A 22,406-nucleotide genomic window follows, 5' to 3' on the forward strand; every position below is an offset into this window, starting at 1 on the left:
TAAATTTTTTCAAAAAATTTCATTTTTTTATAATTTAACGAAAAAAAGTAGAAGTTTGATAAAAGTTTTAATTGAAAATGACAAATGTAAAAATAAAAAGATTTCTATTTTCTAATTCAAGCATACATTAATAAAAAATTTTTTTATTTCTTTAAATTTAAAAGATATTCAACTTTTCAATTTGTGCTAGACTTTTATAATTTTCCAAGATTTCATATGTTTTCGTTAATTATTTTTCAGAGAGTTCTTGTCTAGTTGGATGTTTATATAGGTTTTTGCAGTCAAAAGGTTAAAAACGAATGAATTGCTGTATGATATTTACAAGCGGTCGACGTCTCAGGCTGGCATTCAATTCGGACGTTATATAGGCTGTAAAGCACGATAGGGGGATTTTCCGAGAGATATCGAGTTATGGTCCCAGGGAGACCCTGGCGCGGCCGTGCCGCTGGACCGAAACACGCGCGGGTGCCTCTATATCGACACACGTCAGCCCACGTTATAGCACGACGACGATGATGACGACGAGCCCGGACGCCCCCCGTTTTTCACCTTCCCTCGCAAACGCGAGCGTTCGATCCGACATTTCCCGCCTTAGCTTAACCCTCAGACGTCGGAAATACTTTCAATCCGGAGAGTATACGAAAATAGGTCATATTTCACCCTGTGGCCGCTCTTCGTGGCACGACAGGTTTGTTATTACAAGTTCCGAATGCAGGAAACGCCTGATGAAGCAACTTTTGCCGCGTAAGTTTTACCCTACCGTGCATTTTTTTTTTTTTTTCTTTTTTGTCGGAGAAAAATGACAGTCTTTAATTATGAATTGTTGTAACGCGCGTACTTACAGATACAGTAGAAAAGAATAATGATGAAGTAACAAAGTATATCACAAAAAGGATTCCGCATTGACGTCAATTCTACCTATCACGCTATTCGATACATAAGGCCACAATTGAGGGCAACGCGCGCACAATATATTATTCGCGTAACACTCTGTGTCAAATTGGGACAAAACACACTTACCATTAAGCGCGATCAAATATCGTATAAAAGCGTTTCGTAGAGATTCGACAATCTTCCTATCGACACGTATTTTCTTCAGATCGAAAAGTCCTCTCTTTACGCACTGAAAAACTATTCGTCTGTTTGCTCTCCTTTGTAGCACAAATAAGAATATATTTATAATAAAAATCAAATACAGAAATGGCGTCAAAAAAATACACAACTGTTAGTCTTCTAGTGTCACGAAAATATCGATTCATGAAGTTGAAGTCATTATGACATTATATGCACTTGATTGAATACACTTCGTTTGTAAAACTTTCCGGGGAGAATGCTGTTTTATAGCGGTTTTGTCAGACCCAATGGCGAGTGACTTAGCACAAGTACTCATGTTCCACTTAAAGGCGTCAAAAATCTCAAGTGGTTTTTGGCTCACTTGAAATTGCTGCGATAAGTACAATCGACACATATAGAGGAATAATAAAAACATAAATAATCACTAATTGTTAATAATCATCAATAGTTCCTAATCGTGATTATACGATAAATACGTCAAAGTTCTGTGACTTCTTTTTTTTTTTTATTATTGCTAATCGACGCAAAGTTGATGACTAATCGATCGTGTACAAATAAATAATAAAATAATTAGAGATGAAGAAATTTCATTACATTCCTGCTCGCTCGGGATCATTTACTTTCAGGAGTCTCGATGTTTTTGCAAGCGGAGAGGAAGGAGATAATACTAAACAGAAAAAAGAAAATTTGTTTATTTTTAGAACGAGTTTTCTAAGGATATGAGAAGTACAATAAAATAACGTAGAAAAATCGGGTTAAAAGAAATGTCATTTCAAACGTAGCTCAGTTTAGACAAAGCGCAAGATTATTGCATACACTGTCATAGAATCATTCTGACCGAAATCTTAACTGAAAAGAAAGACGATATCAAAGATATTTGTTTCCGTATAGAAAATTGTGATTAACCTTAACTTAAATTTAGGTTGAGGTCTAAGAATTGCAAAGAATAGGAATTAATGGGAATGAAGGCTGTTCGGTAATATCGAGACGCAGACTTTCGTTCTTCTTAATTTTTTTTTTTTTTTTTTTTTTTTTTTTTTTGTTTCAATATACACGAAGAATAACTGATTGATTTCTTGTGCAGATTTTAGAAAAAAAAATAGAAAATATTATAGATACTATGCACATTTTCATTATACACATTATATAATATTTGTGGCATGATAGATGTCTTGATATAATTATTATAATTCTCAGGGGAATAATAAAAATATTGTGGAAAATAACAATTGTGATATTTTTCCAAAAGATTATCGCGTGCGTTCAAGGATACGCATACAAGTTTCAGGAGAGATAAAGAACATTTTAAATGCAGTGAATATTATACATATTATATATCTGTGATATATGACACGTGTGTGACATATGTCATGATGATATTCATTCTGAAGTATAAAAATATTTGCGAGATAAGAATCCACATTCTTCACGCGAAAGGTTATCGTGTGCATTTAAAGAAAATGCGCATTGGACTTTTAATCTCAGCCGTAAACACGTAATTCGCAGTTAGCACGCAACGTGGAATAAAACAACTCCTGACACTTTCATAATGTAGATGCCACGATACAAGTTTTCGTCGAGGAAAGAATAATCCAGACAGCGCGACGTAAATATTCGTTAAAAACATGCCTAGGTAGAAATTCGATCAAGAATCGCGTGGCAGAAATCTGGGACGTCACATTTATTTCCACGTGTAATCCCCGTTTCTTGTATTAAACACACGATGTACACATATTTATATAAAAGCAATTCTTAGAAATTCATAGAAAAGAAGAAAGATAAAAAAAAGATTTAACGATATTTATTTTTATCTTAATCTTTTTGTTTTGCAAAATCATTTATTATCTCGTATCGTTTTATATTTGCTATCATTACTAAATATCAATCTAAATGCCACCTCTTGATGTCACGATGACATTTATATAATTAACACGATATTATAGAAGAGAGCAGGGCGCATTACATCTCGTTATGTCGATTTACATAATGCGCGAAAAAAAAAAACTTAAGAATCGTCACGCTACGCTCGTACTCATTATAGGCACGAATCGTTTAGCTTCTTATTACGGATCTTCACACTTCTGGTTAGCTCGAGCGTAAAGACCGGGGATGAAAACGAACGCCATGTATATATACATATATATATATATATATATATATATATATATATATATATATATATATATGCGTGTATATCGACGATTGGAAGCGGTTCAGTCTCAGGGGTCTAATCGGTTCAACGACAATCGTAACAACGGTATCAATACCTGGTAACGATATCGAATGAATTTTGGCATCATTGTTGTACTCTTGATATTTAATTCGAGAGCAATGCGAAACGAAGATGATCGTCTTTGTGCTCAAAGTTTTCTTGAAGGAAAATTAATATCTCGGGGAAGAAAGAGAAAATTAATCTGTCACGAATAAAAATAATGAAATACTCGATATACGTTATGTTGATTCTTGTCAGTGAATTGCAATAGATAAATTGTATTTATCATCGGCAAAAAGTAATGTTTATAATTGAAATCGGACATCTCTGGCGAAATCGGTAGCGCGCGAGCAAAGGGATGCTGGAGAGCAGAGAGAGGAATCGGTGGCGCCCGACGTCGTCCACGTCGTCGTCGGCAGCGGCAGCGGTGGTGGCGGCGGTGGCGGCAGCCGCAGCAGCGCAGGAAAGGCTCACGAGAGAGAGGCGAAAGATGTATAGAAAATCTGGTGGCGGGCTCTCTCTCTCTGGGCGTCGCGGGGCGGTGAATGACGTCACGTTGCTAAAGCGACGCGGCAACGCGAGGCGTCTGCGTGGGTCGGTGGGTGGTCTGGGGGTCCGGGATCAATAGCGCGCGCCAGCAACCAGGTAGTAGGTATGGGTGCATGTAGCTTTCTCCACGGTGGCAGTCCAGGAGACGAACCTCGCGAGGTAGGACACTTTACGAGTCGAGCGAAGGAGAGATAGATAGGTAGATAGATAGAGAAATAGAGAGTTCGGCGGCCTGTCAGTGTCCGTGCGGGAGAAGAGCGGCGCTATGCCAATAATCGAGCGTAGCAGCGGGGTGTCCAGCGTCTAGGACTGTCAGTCTCTCCAGGTAAGAAGGGTCCAGCGGCAGCCTCCTTCCGTTCCGATCCCGGCTGCGTGGCCGAGAGCGCGCGCGAATCTCGTTCCGAATCTCGGGCCGAATCTCGTCTCCGTGAATTCCCGCGGCGCGATTGACGTCTGCTCAGAAATCGTGACAGGGAATTCCCGGGACTCTCGTTTTCTCTCTCTCTCTCTCTCTCTCTTGAAAGAAAAAGAGAGTGCAGAACAAATTGGATAGCGTGCGGTCAATCTGTAAGTCGATTGAGGCGGCGTGTAAGATCTTGAGGTAGGAACATTGAGCGAAAGAAGGCAAACGACTGCGAGAGGACTAGCGAGAAAAAGAGAGAGAGAGAGAGAGAGAGAGAGAGAGAGAGAGAGAGAGCGAGAGAGAGAAGAGTAAGTGAGAGAAGCGGGCATAGATTGGCAGATAGATTGGATAAGTACGTACGCACGCAGGTAGCTAGGCGGATGACACGGGATGGACGGGTAGAGGTTGATAGATGGACCGATGGGCGGATCGACGGCAACGCCGAAACGGACGGGACGGACAGATAAATATGGGCAATTGGCAGAACGGAAAGACGGATTTCGCAGATACGAACGTAACAGAATGCGGATGAATGGATTGGTAGGTCAATCGCTCGACGCTGTTGAAGATTGCGCGATCGGAAAAATGTAGTCCTTTTCATCAAGATCCACAATGTTTCATCGTTATGTATAAACTGAAAAAAATCACAGATATATATATATATATATATATATATATATATATATATTTTTTTTTTAAATTTTTATCTATCCAAAAAGAAAATAAGGAATATTTCGATCAATTTTTTTTTTAAACGATAGATATACGCGTATATATTCGTAAGAATAAATCGGTGAGGAAGAACGAACAAAGGAGATCGAGAGATGGCTTATATTCGCGAGAGTAATTCTGAAGAGAGAGAGAGAGAACCGGTTATGAATATTAAGTTTTAAACGCGCGCGCTCTATGCTAATTTTATTTTTCCGTCGGATTTCGCTCAACGATAAGCATGACGTATATTTCGCCATTAAAGTTGCATCAAGATTGATAAATTGCTGGGACGCGTCAAATATACGATGCCATTAAACTATGGCGCGCAGATGCATTTTCTAGCGCTTTATTTACCCTCCATCAAATGGCTTTTATCAATCAATGACTGATCACAGTGAGATGATCAGTCGTTTCGCGTGATAAACTAATTCGTCGCGGATGAAATGCAGGTACATTCCTATACATTATTACTCTATAATGACGATGACAGAGATACACCCACGCGCACACACACATATAAATGTGTGTGTGTGTGTGTGTGTGTGTGTGTGTGTGTGTGTGTGTGTGTGTGTGTGTGTGTGTGTGTGTGTGTGTGTGTGTATGGCAAACTAACTCGGGGCATATGTCGTAAATCGCTTGCCTGCCTCCTCGCGGTAACCTACTCGCACGCTCTTCTTCTTTGTCACCATTTGTCAGCACCGTACCTAAATTATGAGTTATGGTGTCCGCGTGGTCTATTCACGTAGCTCAAGTATGAAGAAAGGGTTTATTAAACCCCCAGAAGAGAAGGGAGAAATCGATATTCTTTCAATACACTTTTGCGGCGAATTCCACTCAATTTTGCGCAACGTTTAGAAAAGATTTCTCAGAAAATTAGATTGATCTTCCTTGGAATTTTTTTTATCGCATTTAGTTAAAACTTCCTTATTGTTTAAAACATGTTATTCCAAAGGAGATTAAATTAATCCGCGCGTTTTATATCGCGATATTTTAAATCAAATACTATAGATTATAAAAATTGCTTGTTATCTCGTCCATTGACAAACTGCTAATTCGCTAATGATAAGTGTTAGCGACAGAAGCGTAACTCGCGAAACGAGATGTTTTGTAGCAATACGACTGCTCTCGTGCCTTCCCGGTATCGCAAATGACTTTGACATTACTGATTGAAAAGGACCTCTTATTATGTACTTGCTGGCTCACTTGTTTGCCGTTCACGGATCTCGTTAGGCGCAATCACACTCAATCATTGTCTCACGTCCGGTCGAGATAAAGTACGTCAGACAGTCCGTCAAAATCATTTTCGCGTCATACTTTGTCGTCGATAACCTGGGTTTCAAATGGCAAATAACGGAATATTCCACGATAAAAGATACCGCAATATCGCAAAACAACAGAGATTAATATACGAAAGATATTTAAACGATCAAATATTCGTATAGATATGCAGATTTAAAAACGTTTAATTCTCTCGATTTCTGCACGACAATCGCACAGTTGAAAATATCTCAATTGAGGTCAGTCTTCATTTAGGTAAGAATACACATACGTATACTTGTATTTTTTATCAGACTCGTAAGTAAATTATGCTTTCAACTGTGAAACTCATATGCTCTGAGATCTTGGCAACAATATCGCAAAGGGGAAAGGGTCGGATAAGGGGGAAGTGAACTGGCCGCGAGGCATTCGAACAGTCGATTAGCTTTCTCAAGTACCTAGAATCTGCGGATATTTCGGGGTCGGGGGTCAGGTCGGCACTCGAAACTTTCGGGTTACCCGATATTGCCAACCCCGACGCGTCGTCGCGCCATATTTCGGGCTCTTAAAACACTATAATTATCATCGCTGCGCAATTTCTGATCCAAAATTGCGCCAGAAAGGGAGAGAGAGAGGGAGAGAGAGAGAGAGAGAGAGAGAGAGAGACTCTTACTCAAAATACACTTGTGATGATGTACGCGCTGCTGTGTGTACAGAATCGCTGTGTGTACTCTATTGTTAAACTCTGGCGCGGACACGTGGCGGGCGGAAAAGATTTTCCCCAGATGATCGTTTGTCTTATCCGACAGAAAATCCCGCATTCTTCCGACAAAAATAAGTTGCGTGCGCGTTGGCAAGCTGTCAACTTTCGCGCGATACAACCACTTGTACCTTGAGTCGCAGTCTCGAGGCAAGCGTCCAATTTTCAGCGTCAGCTTTTCAAATAGACTAATGTTCACGGAATGGATAAATAGAATAGATCTCGTCATCTCGTCCGCGGATGAATAGTTCGGAATCGCGTCTCAGTCAATCCGATCTCAGTCTCATCTCAATGACACGCGGACGACGAGCGCGCCGCGATTTCTCCTCTGTGTCCTCCGCAAAAATTTCCGCGAGTGATATAGATATATAATATCAGTATATGTAGAGTCTCTTCTTCCCCTCGCATAATCAATTTAATCTCGTGAGACAGCAGATACTCTCGTGCGGTACGAAGCAAAGGAACACACAGGTCCTCCTCACGCTTTGATCCACACACACACACACACACGTTGCCTTAATTCGATCAATTTCTGGGAGTTGGTAAGACACGGTAAATGGAGGCGTTCACCGCTTTGTGCCTCGCACGCTCGTCGAGCTTCCTCGCGTGCTGTATTAAATATCGCGCGCGTATGATATCGTAATTAAGTAAATTATATAGTTTGGAAACAACGCCAGGGATACGAGAACTCTGAGAAAGTTGACGCGTATAATTGACGGAATATCATTTTTAGACCCATCTCTGTGAAACGCGACGCAAATATTATCGACTTTTATTTCGAGTCGAAAACCGCCGATAACGAGTACGAAAAAGCGAGATATCTCAGGTCGCGAGAGAGTAATATGTAGATTGCATAATAAGTTTAATCATCGCTAATGCTGAGGAGTTTCCGCGCGGGAATTCGCTTTCCGCAGAATTTTTGTGAAGCTGTGTCTTGTTTGATTGCAGGCCGGCGCGATGTGGCCTGGAGTATTACCGTTACTGGTGTTACTAGCGGTCCTGCTACATCCATCGAGGTAGGTTGTTTTGACAATATCGATATTTCGAAAACGATCGCGCGTCGAATTTCCGACAGCGATTCTTCCGAACGTTCTGATCGCCCGACTCCGTCAAGTCGTGCCGCGTAAATTAATTATAATGCAACAGTTAGCGTTTTTGGAGCGTCGTCAAGACACGGTCTCGTGACTGTATAGTAATAGAAACATAATTCCGAGAAAGCAAGTTATGGCCCGTAAAGATGTATATTATTGAATCGTGCAGGATTATTGTTATGGCACATAAAATTTATATAAGGCTCATGTACTTTGCACGTTCGGCACGTTCGGAATTTTGTATGTCGATTTTATACGAAAGGGAATAAAAATGAAATGGAATATATAAAATAATTCATATAAAGTTTGAAAAAAATATATATATATATATATATATATAATTTGCAAATGTACATGTATTCTGTGTTCTCGCGGAAATTCATTTTCGACGATTGCACATGTGGCACAGGGAAAAATTTCTTTTCCCCGGAAATTAGATTCCTCACTGACGGTACCGTTGCTGTGTTTTTCTTCTTTCTTCCAGATGTACGCAGACGCAGACGCAGACGAAGACGCAGGCGAAGGTGAACTTTCGGGAGAAGGAGAAGCAAGTGCTCGACAACATCCTAGGGCCAGGCCGGTACGATGCCCGCATCCGGCCGAGCGGGGAGAACGGAACAGGTGAATATAAAGATTCTCGTGTGTCCTTATTTATTCCCTCTGCCCATCCTCACCATTGTTACCGTGTAATTTTATACCGACATATCTTGCGGCGAAATCAGCCGAAAAGTGTGAATGTAGGGAGGAAATGAAAAGAGAAAAAAAAAAAAAAGGAAAGAAAAACAAAAAAACGGGGTGAGAGACGGAGAGATACACATACATACAATTTGGCGAGAGGGGGTTGAGCTCCCTCTCCCTCCTCCCCTTGGTCGAGTGCGGAAAATTGAACGCGCGATGCAACACGATCTTGCCTTCGTCATCATGCGACGTAACGCACAGACGACGAGCGCGCGTCCCGAGTCTATTAACAATACCATTTATATATATATATATATATATATATATAAAAGCGAGCGAGACGAATTTTTCGCACGTTCTTAGTGAATGCATACCGAGCGGCGAGAAATTTCTTCATAAACTTCATGAATACGAACGGCGGACCGGCCGGCCGCTTTGTAGAACGAGCCGCGATCGGCCGCGAAATCTCGAAATCGTGATTAACTATATTATATTGCGATTGTCTTGGAATTGTCACATATTGTCTCTTTCATTCATAAAGTGCATAAACTTGTTAATGGCTCGGTAAAAATGTGCGAGTAGATTGGGAGAACTGCATCTATCGGTGCAGACATTTTATGTATAAATGATAAATTATAATTTTATATTTATATATTGTATATTTATATATGGCGCGTTATAATATTATGTATCTCGTACAATATCTCGACATATCGCACCGAATCATCGAAGTATAGATTGATCCGAATTTTAACCCAAAAAAAAAAAAGAGACAGCTAAATGTCACAATAATGATCGTACTTTACGCGCGACAAAGTAAAGATTTCGTAGATTCCCCCGAGTATTCTCGAACAACGTATGCGAAAGAGCGATGCGCAATTTGTCTTTCAATCTCCTCCACATTACGGGCAAGGTGTATCAATTTTTCTTTCTTTTTTTTTTTTGCGGTGTGGCAATTTCGAATCCCAAACGGAGAATCCCGCCGATATCGATCGTCGTCAATTGCATCGTCGCGATAAATATCGCGATTCCCGTAGTCAGCTGGTCGAGTGGAAGGCAAGTCGTTGCAAGTTGATGCAATAGATAAACGAAGCCAAGTATAGGAACGAGGATGTAGCCTCGTATCAACGAGAGAGACGACGACGATTGTTTGGTTCAGCCGTGTTTATCGTAGCCTAAATCGATTAACTTCTCAAGTGGGTGCATACGGCCAAGAGAGTACAATGATATCCAAGATAAATTAATTAAATATCGGAATATATGAGGACGGAGCTATCTACATTTTGGCATTTTACGAAATCGCTCGCTCTCGTATTTGTTATGTTCCTCCGGACATTGAAGATAAGTTTGACTCATTATCGTCGCGAAATTTTCCGTATGAAAAAAATATTTCTTTCCTCGTATTTTTATCTTTTACGCAATACGATAAAACGTTATATTAATATCTACGTATTTGAAGGCTAAATAACGCTACGCGACGACACATTTATTATTACACTCCACTATTTACTAGAATTCTGTTTATAAAACAGAAATTAATTGCATGTGAAAAATTCTAAAAGACGTATAATTATAATTTACATAATCTTTAGAGAGACGTTGCCGAGTTTAGAATTGAAATCGCGAATGGAATTCTACCCTCGTTGTAAGGTGGCGTGAAAGAGTAATTGAATAAATCGCACACCGCGAGAGCGCGATCACGTGTCGCAGTAAAACGGGCGAATGCGACCAGAATATTCCCCAGGCGAGCGCTGCCTATCCGTAGATATATTCGCGTTAACTCGGAATAGGGGAAGGAGGACGATTTGTGCGATTTCTTCATTACCTATTTAAAGGCGCGGTAATAAAGTGGTTTTTTTTATAATCACCCGTCCCGCGCGAGTCTTCAAAGGCATTTTTGCCTTTCGCGAATGCGGCTATATATATGTATATTCCGAACAGAGCGACGGCGCTTTAAACATCGGATCGCGTGCCTTGATAAACGCGACGTTCATTAATTTTATCGTTCGTGTATTAGCCGTGAATGCGCGCCGTCGGGGGTGAGTTTTTGCCCGGCCGAGAAGGGTGGAAATTCATGGCGCTTCGTGCCGGATCGCCACTTGGACGGGTTGGAAGAAAAAAAAAAGGAAAAGAAGGCCGTCAAGATTGCACGCAACGGGACGGATTAACGCTACGAGGATATTGCGATACGTCGCTGCTGACAAGTAGACACAACGGTTCGAGAAGCCTCTGCCTCTCCGGACGTAATTCGGTGATAGCCGATTATTGCACCCCCTCGATCGATCGCGCATTCGTAATTTCGCCCCGTCCGTAATCAACGACCCGTTTATCGTCGATGACGTCGCGCGACGGAATTAATCGATCATGGGGAGATGGTAAACGCCGGCGCCGCGTATGACGCATTCAAGTCCAGCGTCACACTCTCGATCGTGTCCATTCTCTTTCGATCGATCACGCGAGGGAGGCTATCTTTTTTATAATATTCTCGCTCTCATGTTCGATGTATCTATGATAATGACGAATTTAAAATTCTCGTATAAAATATCTATATGTATGCAAATCTTTCCTCAAAGAGTTTTTTTTTTTAATACACTCATATATACTCACGACACATCAACGTAGGATTATATGTTAAATTAAATAATGAAATAATGAATTAATTAAGTGAAAAAATGGTATCTGCAGTTGATGAATTTTCCGAATCCGGAAACTAGACACCAGGCAAGAAAATGTTTATGTCAGATACGATGTTTTTAGCTAAAGGGACGGAAATTAGGTCGGCCGAAAATTATGCGTTTCCATGAATCTTTGGGAGCGCTGGGCAATGATAGATCTGTAATTTATGGGTCTGCGGATCTGTATTTGCGCTCGGACTACAATTACCTGTAACACGCTACAGTATGTAACGACCTAATGAATGGCGCAGTACCAATATCGATCAAACACACTATTTTGCTTTGCATTGTATGCCGACGCCGTTGATTTATATTACAATCTTGATGAACTGTTGTCGTTCAATCTTTCGCCCAATGTCTTGCATTACTTACCTGCGATACCGACTCGATCTATTGCAATAGGTGGATAAGCGCTCACAATTAATCACGTGTGGGCAAGTAAGAAAAAAAAAAAAAAAATTACACGCAGAGGCATTTTACATACTCTCCTGGTCTTCTAATCGCGTGAGGATGATACTCGATCTCGCGATTTGAATGGATTTCTTTCGGAAAACACGTATAAAGTGACTCGAGATTTTTTGTCATCTGTTACATAAATATAATTCCATAAACTCAAGCCTGTTCTCGCAACGAAAAATTGATTGAAAATATCTTCGATTCGCGTTCAATATATTTTCAAACAAACAAAAAATTTAATCTCCTTGCATAATGCATATATGTGTTTGATAACCGCCGTACACGAAACTCGATCCCCTTTCTCACACAGATCGTGAGAATAAATCACTCTTCGTTCAACTTGCTCCTGACATTCGCGATCGTATGAGAAAGGCAATATTTCTTTTGGCTCGCCTTACGGAAATTAAAAGGTAGGCAAGGAAAAGAATAGTAGCAGGGAAATATTGTTATTATCGCCAGTTGCCGTTTAGCTTAAGATAGAAGCAAGTCTGTGGGATGGAGACAATGGCAGACCGCCACATTAGAGAGAACATTACACACACACATATCCTCTGTGGTTGGCACATTAATTGTATCTTACGCGCGACTCTCGCCTTCCGTCTGTGTAAAGCAAAACCTGGACCGAGTATCAACTATTGTATATGCGATTTAACGAGCGTAAGTGACTTGAGGAAGATTCATAACTGGTGAAAAGGAGGAGGAAATACGTGAGCGCTCGTGGAACTGCATGATATTCCATTGCCGAATATTATGATGAACTACACTAGGTAATTAATCACGCCAGTCTGTTACACGGTTAAATTCGCTATGATGGAAGGAATTCGTCTTTTCAATCAAATCTATATAAAGTTTGATCTAGATACGCCAGTCATGCAAGCATAAATATACGAAAGATATGAAATGTCAAGGAAACAGACAAATATTCTCGTGCGCAAATGAAATTTTGCATCGAGGTAAAAATGATGAATAAAGATTGAATATCGCTCTAAACGAGCCATCAAAAACGGTCATATTACTCGGTAATTAAATGAAAACTTTCACGTAAAATTGCGCGTTTACTTGTATATGTGTGTTATTTATCAATTAAAGCTTTACAGGACGGAAAATTGAGGAAAATTTTTGCACGTTTGTTAATGCTAAATTAAAAAGAAATATAATATGCATACACGTAGAGATATTTTTTCATAGAGAAATATAATCTTAATACTTTGATCTTTTATATCGAAACCAATACAAGTTTTTATTTAGATTTTACTTTATTTTTGGAATTTTGCACATTCTATATGATCGATTAGCTTGTCTATTGATTACTTGAAGCGTGATAAGGCAATTCGAGTCCCTCGTGAGTTGTTAAGTAAGAAGAGAGTAAGTGGCACACGGCAAATATTAACTAAATCAAAATAAAATCTGTCCAGACGATACGTAGGTGCAATGTAAATATTTACATTCATGTTTACATTACGGCTCGATCGTCGTTCTGCGATCTAAAGTTAAGCGTGAGAGAACGCTTGTCGGAGCAGGTGTTAACACACACGTAACGGAAAGAGATCCGCGTGTGGATACGATATCGAGAGACAGAGAGAGGGAGAGAGAGAGAAACGCCGCACAGCATTGATTTGGCTGGAGTTCCTGGCTCGCGATCGGCATGCCATCCGATGCAGTTATGGTATTCATTCGCGGCCGGATTTGGCAGGCCGCGACCGGATTTCGCGTTGGAAAGCCGTCACGCCAAATCGACGAGAATGAGATTTTGAGGGACGAGGAGAAACGTCGTCGACGTACCATAGACGAAGGGTCAGCCTGGAAAGGGACATTGTGCGTCGCAGAGAGTCAAGTGAAGCGTATCGATGATAATTATCGCTCTTCGCGACGACCTTCGCCCTTTGCTACGAGCACCTTTGCTACCAACACGGCATACGCACGCGTACTGCTTAACACGCAAAATTATCTCGAGTGAGCGCACACACAAGTTGAGCCACGCGAATAATCCGAGAAATATCGGAAGAAGGCTTTAATGCTTCGCGAATTCTCATCGTATTTCGCCCTTGGAGTCCTTAGATATCCTTTTTATACACGCTGGACGTCGTGCATAAACTCGTGATCATTAGCTCGTTACGATGCTAGATGGCACAAATACACGTCTCACGATATGTGCAATGCGCACCGCATCCTTCATCGGACTGTCATCGAAAGCGAAAATGATTCTTATCGAGATGTGTACCGTTGAGATACGCGATTGGATTAAGGCTTGTAATATCGTGCTTCGGATTAAATCCTCACGCGAGTACGTTTCAGGTATGTAATTCACGTGAGTCACGATCCCGCAATTTGTTATCACGTTTAAATGACGAAACAGGACTTTTACACAGAATTTTCCTCGACGGCGCTGTACAAACTTTTCACGATAAATGGTTTCTATTTTTTTTTTTTTTTTTCGCAAATCGCTATACTTTGCGCGTTAATTTCTTTTCATGACTTCGCAGATTTTCGTATCTCAAATTCTTGAGAAAAGGGACGTCATCTCTTCCCCTTCCGCTCTTTCAATATATGATTCCTGTGTTAATATTTGGAGCCGGTTTTCGAGGAAAATTTCTCCTCGAAAAAGAGGTAAAGTTCTCCTCGAAAATAATCATCTTTCGATCACGGCAATATTTCGCGATCTTAGATCTCAATCGAGTTGGTCGACATAACGCTTCAAAACACACACTCGCTCGCCTCACTCTTAATGATATATATATTGCACCTATGATATCTTTCCCCCTCTAATCAGCCCTGTGTGACTCGACGGGATCGCTTTTAAGTAATAACCGAGAGCGCGGTAAAAAGATAATATCTCGGACACACATTCCAGTAGAGTATGTAAGCCACCAGAAATGCTGACTCACTAAAAGGGAGCTGTATTGTTTTTGCCCTTAGATGGGCCGGCCATTGTCCGGGTAAACCTGTTTGTGCGAAGCATTGCGACAATTAGTGACATCAAGATGGTAAGTATAACGCTAATCAAGCCAAGTCTTTTGAAAACCGCAACCGGCCGCAACTCGCCGTTTCTTCTCTTGCCGACGCCGGTTCACCCCTTCCCCGCTCCCTCCCAACCCTTTTCTCCTTTTTATTTTGTCTCTGTCACTTTGCAAAAAAACGCAGTAGGCGCAAAAGTAGGTTTAGGCGGTCTTGGTCTCGTAATCGAATAAAGTGTGTGCGAGAAAGAGAGGGAGAGAATGAAATCTCAGAGAGAAAGGGAGAGAGAGAGAGAGAGAGAGAGAATCCAGCAGCAACCGGACGGCGACGACGAGAGCTCGATACTTCCTCGCAGAGACCAAACAGGTCGGCAAAAGCGGTAGCAGCGCAACACACGCAACGTAGTACAGAGCAGCAACGTAGCAGAGTGCCGGTCAGCAAGCATCTTGCCCTCCTCCTTTACCCGCGCTCTTTTGCCCCCTAAGTTCCATAGACTTTCCCTCTTCTCTCCTCACCACACGTTGCTAGCCGCCGTAGCTAGCAGTCTCTCTCTCTTCCCGAGGGAGAACATCACGTCCACGCAACCGACCACTACCACCACCGCTATCTTTTAACCAAAGCGTCCGAGAACAACCCCCTTCCCCCTCCGCCCCCAGAAACTCTAGCACTCTATAGCATAGACGCAGGCATGTGGCATTCCAGCTTTATTTGCGTATGTTAGTTACGTCGCATTGGGTACGGACGGACCATCGGACGGACGCGGAGCGGGGCCGGATGAAAGAGTGACATCCGAGCCGCGGCGGACAGAGAAAATTGGAGGGATGCGGATTACACTCGGATCTCGCGGCGTCGTATACAAGGATGAATCGTTATTTCGGGTTCGCTCATAACGCGGTCGCTATTAATCCTCCGACCGCTACGTGCCTCGATCTCCGAGTAACGTAATTACTACGAGAGAGAAGGAGGATTTCTCTCGCTCTCTCTCTCTGTCTCTCTCTCTCTGTCTCTCTCTCTCTCTCTCTCTCTCTCTCTCTCTCTCTCTCTCTCGTCTTTTTACCCTCAAAGGTAATCTTATTTCTCGTTATTGCGAGACCGGAGCGTTATTGTGAGTTCCGAGTGTAACGCGAAATCCCCGAGACGACGCGCGCGCTTTCTTCCCAAGAAAGTCCTTCTCGAGAGGCACTTGAGGAATGTGTGAAAGGCTACACAGGACGTCGATTTAAGACACATCGTCTGTCAAAGCTTTTATGCCAGGCTCAGGAAGAGAGAGAACTTTTGAAAATATGTTTCCTCGCAATGCTCGCAATGGACGCTCAACGCGATTTCGCGGAGGGACGATCGGCCGGCCCGTTGCACTTTGTCGAGACCGCGGAGCGAAACTTGTGTTTCACATAGGTAACGAGATTACGCGTATATATAGTACATCGCCGCTCGGGCACCGGAAGTGCACGTCGAGAAGTTACATCGGACGGCACTCTCTCGTTCGTTCTATACGAGACGAACGTGCTAGGCTCGCCGTCAGGGAGGCGCCTCACCGTGCGTTCTGAGTTTCTCGTGTAAAACGCACCGCTCGCCAGATCGCGAGCGAAAAAGAGCGATTTCACGAAGGGACGATCGATCGGTTTGAAGTCTACAAAGTGTTCGAAATGTTCGCCTCCAATGTTGATGACAGAATCATTGAAGGAGAGCGAACGTTATATTTTATTTGGCGCACGCATATATATTCTCTTTTTTCTTGAAGATAAATTTATCAAATAATAAAATTTATTATTTACGCGACAAAAACCGATTGATTGTTCGCTATAAAAATTTATCGCATATTATATAAATGATAAAATTTTGAGTAACAACAAGCTACATATTTTTGTTTACTTCCTGCAAAAAGCCGCAGGTTGTTTATCGTCAAAGTATGTACAGACGAGTCGATTTTTTTTTTTTAGCTAATTGTTTTACGACAGAAGAGAAAATTTATCATCCAAACTTGGGGGGGAATATTTATGTTTCTATCAGACTTTTGAAACGTGTATTAGTTATCGAATAACGCAAGCATTGATGCTGCTTGGAAATGTCAAAGGAAAATCTCTGACAATAATGAGTTTGGTAGAAATCTCTACGACTAATCGATGTATATTACACGTATACATATATAAAAATATACAAATTATTTTTTATATATTTTATACAATTATATCTATAATTGGATCGTTAGAAATCATTTCCGATAACGCCGATAACAAATACTCATCTTTTTTCTTAGTATCCTAAATGCGCGTGATTCGTCAATAATTTTGCGAATTATTTAGGAAATTGCACATAATTTTCATTAGCAAAGTAAAGGGCACTTTGGATATTGAGAAAGAGAAATAAGTATGTATATTCATTATCTGCATGAAAAATTATTTCGTTGGTACAATTTTTTTTTTCGTACAAGTATTCATTTTTGTCCCGCGAGGGATTTGAAGGATTTTTACGCTCGCGGAACGTCACATCTCCTGCTTCACGTGGCGAATGATAATTGCGAATTTAAAAATAGTTGAAGTGGGTCGGCGCGATATCGACGACAACGACCCCGACCGGACATCCCGACGCAGCACCGCGTGTCCGACGTCTTGTCCTGGTTCATGTAGGGCGGAATGGTACGCAAACACTCTGTATGGCTCAGGACGATACGGCTGGCTCGTTCATGCTGCTGCGGACAGATTAAGACTCATCTCGATGATGACGTGTAACGTATGGGAAGCGCATCGTTGCTTAAACGCGACTAAACGCTGATAATGACGTTGCAACGCCGCGAGCCGCTAATCGCTCTTCCGATAGCTGTCGATAGCCCGCCGGGCTGTTTCGCTGTCTATGTACAGCTTCCGATTAGAGTAAGACGCAATCCGATCACCCTGCGAAATTAATTTCGATCGATCTCTAAGAGAGAAAGCGCATAATAAATTAGGAACAGCGGACGGATTTATTAATCGCTGTCGATACGCTATAATTTTGACATTTTAAATTGACGTGTCGTTCCCGAAATATCTCATAAACGAGAATAGTTATCGAAAGATATGTTTATTATTACAAAAACAACTTTTTGTTGGTGAAGGAGACATATTACTTTCTCGAAACAATTTAGAAAATTCTTCTTCACTCGCGTGAGAGATAAATAATTGATCGTCGACTAGTGATGCACGGATTGCGTGTTATTCCGTGTTTCCTCCTGTGTATAACGTCCGTCGTGTATTCGCCTCTTCCACGTGCGCCATACGACATCGTCTGGCATCGGTTTCTAATAGCGTCGAATGTCGTGTAACTTGAGGATTGATGGCAAAGACGTTTAATGTTGTTGTCGATGCGTCGTCGAGGCATCGAGTTCGAAGAGTTAATTAATACACTTTCGAAACTCCTGTTAGATACTTCCACCGCGATCGCGCGACTTTATATCTATCTACGCGCGTCATTTTTTATGCGTAAATATTAAAATGGCCGTGTGTGTCTCGTTTCGATGTTAATCGGATGGTTAACCGTGATGGCAACATGGAAATTTCACTCGATAATATTTTGCCCGAGTGCGAACAGAGGTGACTCTAGGTTCCGAGCAAAGAAAAATCTCCGAGCCCTATGCGAATATCTTTTTTCCATTTTTATTCGTATCCGCGTGCTATTTTCAATTTTTCTGAAGCTATTTGCGGTTCTCGGGGTCTGAGTTTTCGCAAAAGAAAAACGATGATCGAAACGCGTCGTCCGGGGCAAATGAAGTTTCGGCTCTCCCCCGCGGCATGAATATTTTCATCGATTCTACATCTCTCAATTTCGTTCTGTATTTCCGAAGTTTTGCAAGGTTTTTACACCTTGGGGAATTTTTAAAAGAGAAATCCGGCACATGCATACACACACACACACACACATATATATACACTAGTGAATACGTTCGCCTCGCTTTATCGGATCTCAAAGTTCAGGCAGATTCAATCGAGTTAATTTGACATTGACGTGAGACAGATGTGCGTCATCAAATGTGTCTCGACGACGGTGACGACGACGACGACGACGACGACGACGACGACGACAACGACGACGTCGGCGCGGCTGTAATCGATTTTTCATCGCGTTTCCGCTTATCCGATCTTTCATATTTTAACCGCTCGATTGTGCCGCGTCGCGCGTGCAATTTATTTAACTTCCGTTGATCCGTATCTCGCGATTCGCGTCGTTCGTTTGTCCCGCTTGTATCGATTATCCCCGACGCGCCGTTTATTACCTACCACCTATCCTATACGGATACCCATATGCCCATCCACCACCTATCTATACGGATAGCGTCGATTCCGTGAGGATAAACAAGGTAGCACGAGAGAATTCGTTTGGCGGTATCGCGCGCGACCGATATTCCGCAAATTCCTCGGAATAACGCTCGCGCGTTCCTGTTCATATCGTCATACATTATTTCCGCGGCCGCGATTTCTTCCAACGACCGACGTGACCGGTTTTCGTGCCTGCGTAAAAATTTGATAAATCAAGTTAGGGAAATCGATCGCTCTCTCAATGACGGTAGCGCGAAATGGAAAAAAAATAGAAGAAAAAAGAAATCGATCTATCCATGGATCCCGCTTCTTGTATGATGCTATAGCTGCACTTTGGGGATTAATAATGACGTTTCAATGACGAAAAAATTAAAAGCGAAAAAACTTTTAGCGCAAACAATATACTTGTTTATTACGTTGAAAATACATGTGAATTATATGAGAAACGCGATTATGAGCGTGAAACGGTTACTAAAACAGTATGATTTCCACTTAGGACAAGGTTTATTGGCGCGTTTTAAAATATCAGGATTGAAACGTTTTCGCTGTATCAGCGACATTACGTTTTAACGATGATAAGCGCACTGGGACGCCCGCCGGGTGTTAAAGCCGATTCGTTCGATCGGAGCAAGGAAATGCGACGAATAAATCGAGAGAAAGAAAGAAACGAGATGGAAGCGACGAAGTATGGAACGGATAAATGAAAATCTCTAAGGAGAAAAATAATTAAATAAAATTATATAAAAATCTCAAGCAAATAAAACGTCTCGAATAAGAATAACGTTAAGCACATTTCTCACAACTCATCGCCAATGTGATCGCGCAGGTGATTGAAGGGGACTCAATTTCTCATCATACCACACACACACGCACACATCTCTATCTCTCGATGTATCTGACTGCTGCTCAGCGATTGATTAATTTTGTTTGTTCTGTTTGCCATGTTAGATGGGCCCGCGGTTGTCCGCGTCAACATATTTGTTCGAAGTATCTCAAAAATAGATGACGTTACCATGGTAAGTTGAAAAAGAATGCAACGCCCCGTGATCACAGACACACACATACACATATGTGCCTCCTTTTCTTTTTGTATACCGTACACACAAGTACATACATACCTAATGCTGGGTGTTACGTTTTACCATATGTATTACAATCAGCGCATATTACCTAAGGGAGCTCTCTGTGTTACTATACATCGACGTAACGCACGTGGGCGCACAAACGGCGATGCGCTCAAATGCGTGCGTGCGTTCCTCGGATGCCTCGTGCGCTGCGGGGATGTATATATAACGATTACATATGCGAAGACACGACGCACGCGGGTGATCTGTCGTTGCCGGTGAATAGCCCGACGACGGATTCGTCCTCGACGAATTTGGGATCGATTTTGCCGCGAGAAATTGCAAGTCTTATGAAAAAATAAAGACACTTGCAGAGGATAAGGATGGATGAATAATAAAAATTCTTCGATTAATTGCATTCGATTGGATTTTCCGAGAATCCGACTGACCCGAGAGACTGACTCGATTATTGACGATCGAGAAGTCGCGAAAATCTCGATCCCGAGTTGGCCGAGGGCGTACCTCGATGGAAATATCCACCGACAGCGACAGTGGAAGACACTTGTGTGTGACACACGTTAATTTACTTGTTACCATTAAGTCGCTGTATAGTATATCCTCCTAATGCCCTTTTTGATCTCACGATGTATAGACGACACATTTTCAATATCTCTACTTCTCTATGTCTCTCTTCTCCTCCTCCGTGCTATAAACACCAAAACACCCGTTGCGTATCTCGAGGGCCGCTCTCGTGGCCCTTTTATATCTCCACCTACCGTCATGTTCTCTCTCTCTCTCTCTCTACGTTAAGCAAGTATCTATTCTGTATGTCTATGAATGAGATGGGACTTACGAATAGCACGACGCTTCTACCGTCTTCGCCCGCCGATATTAAACGCGATACTAAACGCATGACTGGCGATGACGCGCGTTTCTGCATTTTCGCAAAATTCAGATCGCATGAGAATGGAATGCGATACCAACTTAACTAATACAACTATACAACAAATAATGCTGCTGTATGTATATGCAAGTCATATTTTCTACACTGTTTATTTTTCGATCGCAAAGAAGAGTAATTCGAGAGTAATTCGCTCGTCCGATTGGAGCAACTTGAAAATTTGCATTTCAATCTTTATCGGAGGAAAAAACATAATTTTATTTTGCTTTCATTAATCAAATTGCATCGAATTTTGTTTCTCTTATTCTGGCGCAATCTCACTCTCAGCATCCCCGTGGCGAATATTCGTATGGTTATTCCTCCCACGATCTTTCTTAGCGTCTACTTAGCGTCGTGCTGTGCGTAATTACGAGATTCTATTAGAGTATATAGTATCGTTCACCCGCTGTTGTGTGGTAGATGATTTGATGGAGTTTCGTCTCTTTTTGACTTGTTCCGATTATGTTTATTCGCGTTGGATCTTTAACGCCAAGTATATATCTACATACACACACGCTGCCTCGCAATACAACATACACACATACATCACACGTTCATTGGCGCGTTCTTTCTCTTTCTCTTTCTCTCTCTCTCTCTCTCTATCTCTCTTATCTACTCTATCATTTTCTCATTTATTTCCGCATACATATTTCTTTTTTCTCTTCTTCTCTCTTTCTCTTTTTCGCAATATTATAATGACATACATCGATCATATCTATTACACACACACACACACACACACACACACACACACATATATATATATATATATATATATATGTGTATAATTTAGAAAACATAACACACACACACACATGTGTACATACATACATTATCAGACGGATCATTGATTTACTCATTAATCTTTTACTGCACCGTGCGATAATACACACTCGCTAAGGCATTCTCGTGCTGCTACAAAACTCTGCGGTAGTGTGCAACCTTTTTTATCTCATTCTTGGTAATGACTTTTTTTCTTATTGCTAACACAAAAAAAAAAACGTATCTCTGTATGCTGTACCTGTTAAGCCCATCTATGAAAATGCCCATATATGAAAGTGAAACACGTCATGCGATATATATTTACTCGTGCACAACGAGGGAAAACGATCTCGACACAAAAGCTCTCTTGTAATCGTTGCGGCAAACCCGAAAGCGCAAGTCATGTCGGCAGCGTAATCACTATCGCGAATCAACGACTTAATGCAATCGCGATTTAATTGCGAGGATTAAATTTTCAAGAGCCGCATTGCTTGCGCCAGCCGCAAGATTTACATTCAACACACATTTCT

General features: G+C 41.6%; 1 protein-coding gene across 13 annotated transcripts in view; it reads left to right on the top strand.

Annotated features, from left to right (window-relative positions):
* Window positions 1-22,406, top strand: part of LOC126852635 (glutamate-gated chloride channel) — a 70,002-nt gene that overhangs the window by 26,395 nt on the left and 21,201 nt on the right. For 2 of the 13 annotated variants that reach the window (XM_050597612.1, XM_050597616.1), the window contains exons 2-4: window positions 7,915-7,982; window positions 8,542-8,678; window positions 14,783-14,850. In XM_050597612.1, the coding sequence (XP_050453569.1) occupies window positions 7,924-7,982; window positions 8,542-8,678; window positions 14,783-14,850 (264 nt within the window). In that variant the 5' untranslated portion in view covers window positions 7,915-7,923. Of the gene's footprint in view, window positions 1-3,767; window positions 4,161-4,578; window positions 4,779-7,198; window positions 7,519-7,561; window positions 7,793-7,914; window positions 7,983-8,541; window positions 8,679-14,782; window positions 14,851-20,058; window positions 20,127-22,406 lie in introns of those variants that run through there. The other 11 variants (XM_050597611.1, XM_050597620.1, XM_050597610.1 and 8 more) reach the window with 11 other exon arrangements.

The sequence above is a fragment of the Cataglyphis hispanica genome, chromosome 11, assembly GCF_021464435.1.
Source record: "Cataglyphis hispanica isolate Lineage 1 chromosome 11, ULB_Chis1_1.0, whole genome shotgun sequence".
In the NCBI taxonomy this organism is placed as follows: Eukaryota; Metazoa; Arthropoda; class Insecta; order Hymenoptera; family Formicidae; genus Cataglyphis; species Cataglyphis hispanica.